The following is a 2,391-nucleotide window of genomic DNA, read 5'->3' as shown; positions in this document are numbered from 1 at the left end:
ACCAGGCCAATAAAACTCGGGCCGAATGACAGTGACAGCTGCCTTGTGGCATTCAGAGGGAATCGAGCGGTTCAGTTCCGCAGTCTCAGGGACAAGTATATCATTACAGCCCGGGTGCTCAGAGAGAAGCCACCTAAACCCACCCTCGGGGACAGGCCACGGCGGGGCGTCTCGGGCATCTGCGAGGCCCCACCGAGACCCCTCTGTGGGCTCCCTGCCTGAGACAGCTCGGCTTTTGGCAGCTGAGGGACACAATCCCAGCCTTGAGGCATCAGAGGCCAGGGGGCAAAAAGGAAGGAGATGGGGGCCAAGCCGTCAAGTGCTCGCTGCAAGGACAAGGGCCCCAGGAGAATGGTGTTCCCACGCGGGAGGCAGCAATTCTCCCCGTGGGACGACACCCTCCTCTCGGGGAAGGACCCCCGGTCTCTGCTGAAGCGGGGCATGCGCCACGTCAGCTTCAGCCTGGTCACCAAGGGAATGACAGACATCCCCGACTTTCTGTGGGGCTTGTCTGAGGTCCAGAAACTCAATCTGTCTCACAACCAGCTCAGGGCTCTCCCGCCCGAGGTGGGGAAGCTGAGTCGCCTGGTGGTCCTGAACTTATGCGGGAACCGCCTGCGGAGCCTGCCTCGAGAAATCGGCCTCCTCAAGAGCCTGAAGGTCCTGTTCGTGAACATGAACTGCCTGACCGAGCTGCCGGCCGAGCTGAGCGCCTGCAGGAGCCTGGAGGTCCTGAGCCTGTCGCACAACTGCCTCTCCCAGCTCCCCGCCAGCTTCGCCGACCTCTCCAGGCTGAGGAAGCTGAACCTCAGCAACAACTATTTTGCTCACATCCCCCTCTGCGTGTTTGCGCTGAAGGAGCTGGATTTCCTGCACGTGGGCTCCAATCGCCTGGAAAACATCGCCGAGAGCATCCAGTGCCTGGTGGGCCTGCAGATCTTCATCGCGGAGAGCAACAACATCCACGCCTTCCCGCGCTCGCTCTGCCTGCTCACCAGCCTGGAGCTGCTGAACCTGAACAACAATGACATCCAGACCCTCCCGGACGAGCTCTACCTGCTGTGGAGGCTGGGGCGGATTGCCTGGAATCCCATGGACAAAGGGCTCCACATCTCGCACAACCCGCTATCCAAGCCTCTGCCGGAGCTGGTGGAGGGGGGCCTGGAGATGCTCTTCAGTTACCTGAAGGACAAAAAGCACAGCTGACTGGGCCCCGGAGGCACAGCCGGCTGTCAGCGCGCGGACACCTGTCAGCTGGGTACTTCTCCGGTCTCAGCTTTCTCCTCTTACTGCTCACGTTGGTCGAATGGCATTGCACGGCCGTTCTACGGAGGTGTGTGCTTTGCCCTGTGCATGTACCTAAGGAGCCCCATGATGGCGTGTTCATCCCATCCTGAACCTAAGTGGAAACAGGCCTTTGGTTTTCTCCAAGGAGAAACCACTCTGATTCTCCCGAGGAGCAGTGGCACTCAGTCCTTGGAATAGTAGACGGCAGGTCTGATTCAACGGAATTCAGAAGACAGATATTTGCTAAGTATGTGCTGTGGGCCAAGTGTGGCATGAGACGTTGACACCATTTGGTTTCAACCCTTGAACTGGCGCCCTGCAGCCAGGGAACAGCAGCAAGGCACACTCGTGCGTCGGCCTTGATCAAGCGTTACGGGGGACCAAAGAGGCAGCTGGAGCCCCGCTCTCCTGGCAATGACGGGGTCGGGCACAGCTTTCCCCGCGCCTTCTAGGGGGAAACAGCATAAGAAATGTGTCTCTAAAATGATTGTAGAGTAACAATCAAGCTGCTCATGTTCACGTCTGCTGGTGAGTGACAGGAATAGCGCGATGGCTTTCAGATAATAAATACAAAACCAATTTTAACGTACAGTTTTAACCTTCTTTCCCAGTCCCCCGGCAGCCACTGTCGTATCCCTGAGCTTTTGTAGAGATGCCAGCCGATGGTTAACTTATCCAATTCTACTTTCTCTTCTCCTCCCTTATCGGATTTGCCCCCTCAGGGCTGAGCTAATGACTGGGGGGGTGGGGGGGGAGGGGAATGGCCAGACGGCATCAAGGAGGGGGTAAAGCATAGGAAAAGTCACACACACAAGTCATTACCCTCTTCACATTCATAGGAGGGTAATATTGGCCACTTAGCTTTTACATGCGACTTAAAACATTGCGTTTGGCGACACATAAAAGCTCTTTGGACAAAAAGCTCTTGTACAAATATTAAGTATGTTTTGCTTCCAATTCTAAGAGTACACAGCTGTTAGTTAAAGACAGACATTAGGATGAACAATCACAGAATTCCTTCCACAAGGGTCATTGGATCTTACTGCTGTCACAGCACCCCAGAGCCCCCTGAGACATTACTGTTTATTCAGAGTTAAAGAAATT

At 55.5% G+C, this 2,391-nt stretch overlaps 1 protein-coding gene across 1 annotated transcript; it reads left to right on the top strand.

Moving 5' to 3' along the window:
- Positions 1 to 300: 300 nt before the first annotated feature.
- LRRC30 (leucine rich repeat containing 30) lies at positions 301 to 1,206 on the top strand. The gene has a single exon (XM_042911365.1). The coding sequence runs from the start codon at positions 301 to 303 to the stop codon at positions 1,204 to 1,206; it is 906 nt and encodes a 301-aa protein (XP_042767299.1).
- The last annotated feature ends 1,185 nt before the right edge of the window (positions 1,207 to 2,391 follow it).

The sequence above is a fragment of the Panthera leo genome, chromosome D3, assembly GCF_018350215.1.
Source record: "Panthera leo isolate Ple1 chromosome D3, P.leo_Ple1_pat1.1, whole genome shotgun sequence".
NCBI classification, from domain to species: domain Eukaryota; kingdom Metazoa; phylum Chordata; class Mammalia; order Carnivora; family Felidae; genus Panthera; species Panthera leo.
This window is presented reverse-complemented; position numbering and strand designations above follow the sequence as displayed.

Excerpts from the sequence above, each read along its gene's own strand:
- LRRC30 (XM_042911365.1), top strand. The coding sequence starts at position 301 with ATGGGGGCCAAGCCGTCAAGTGCTCGCTGCAAGGACAAGGGCCCCAGG.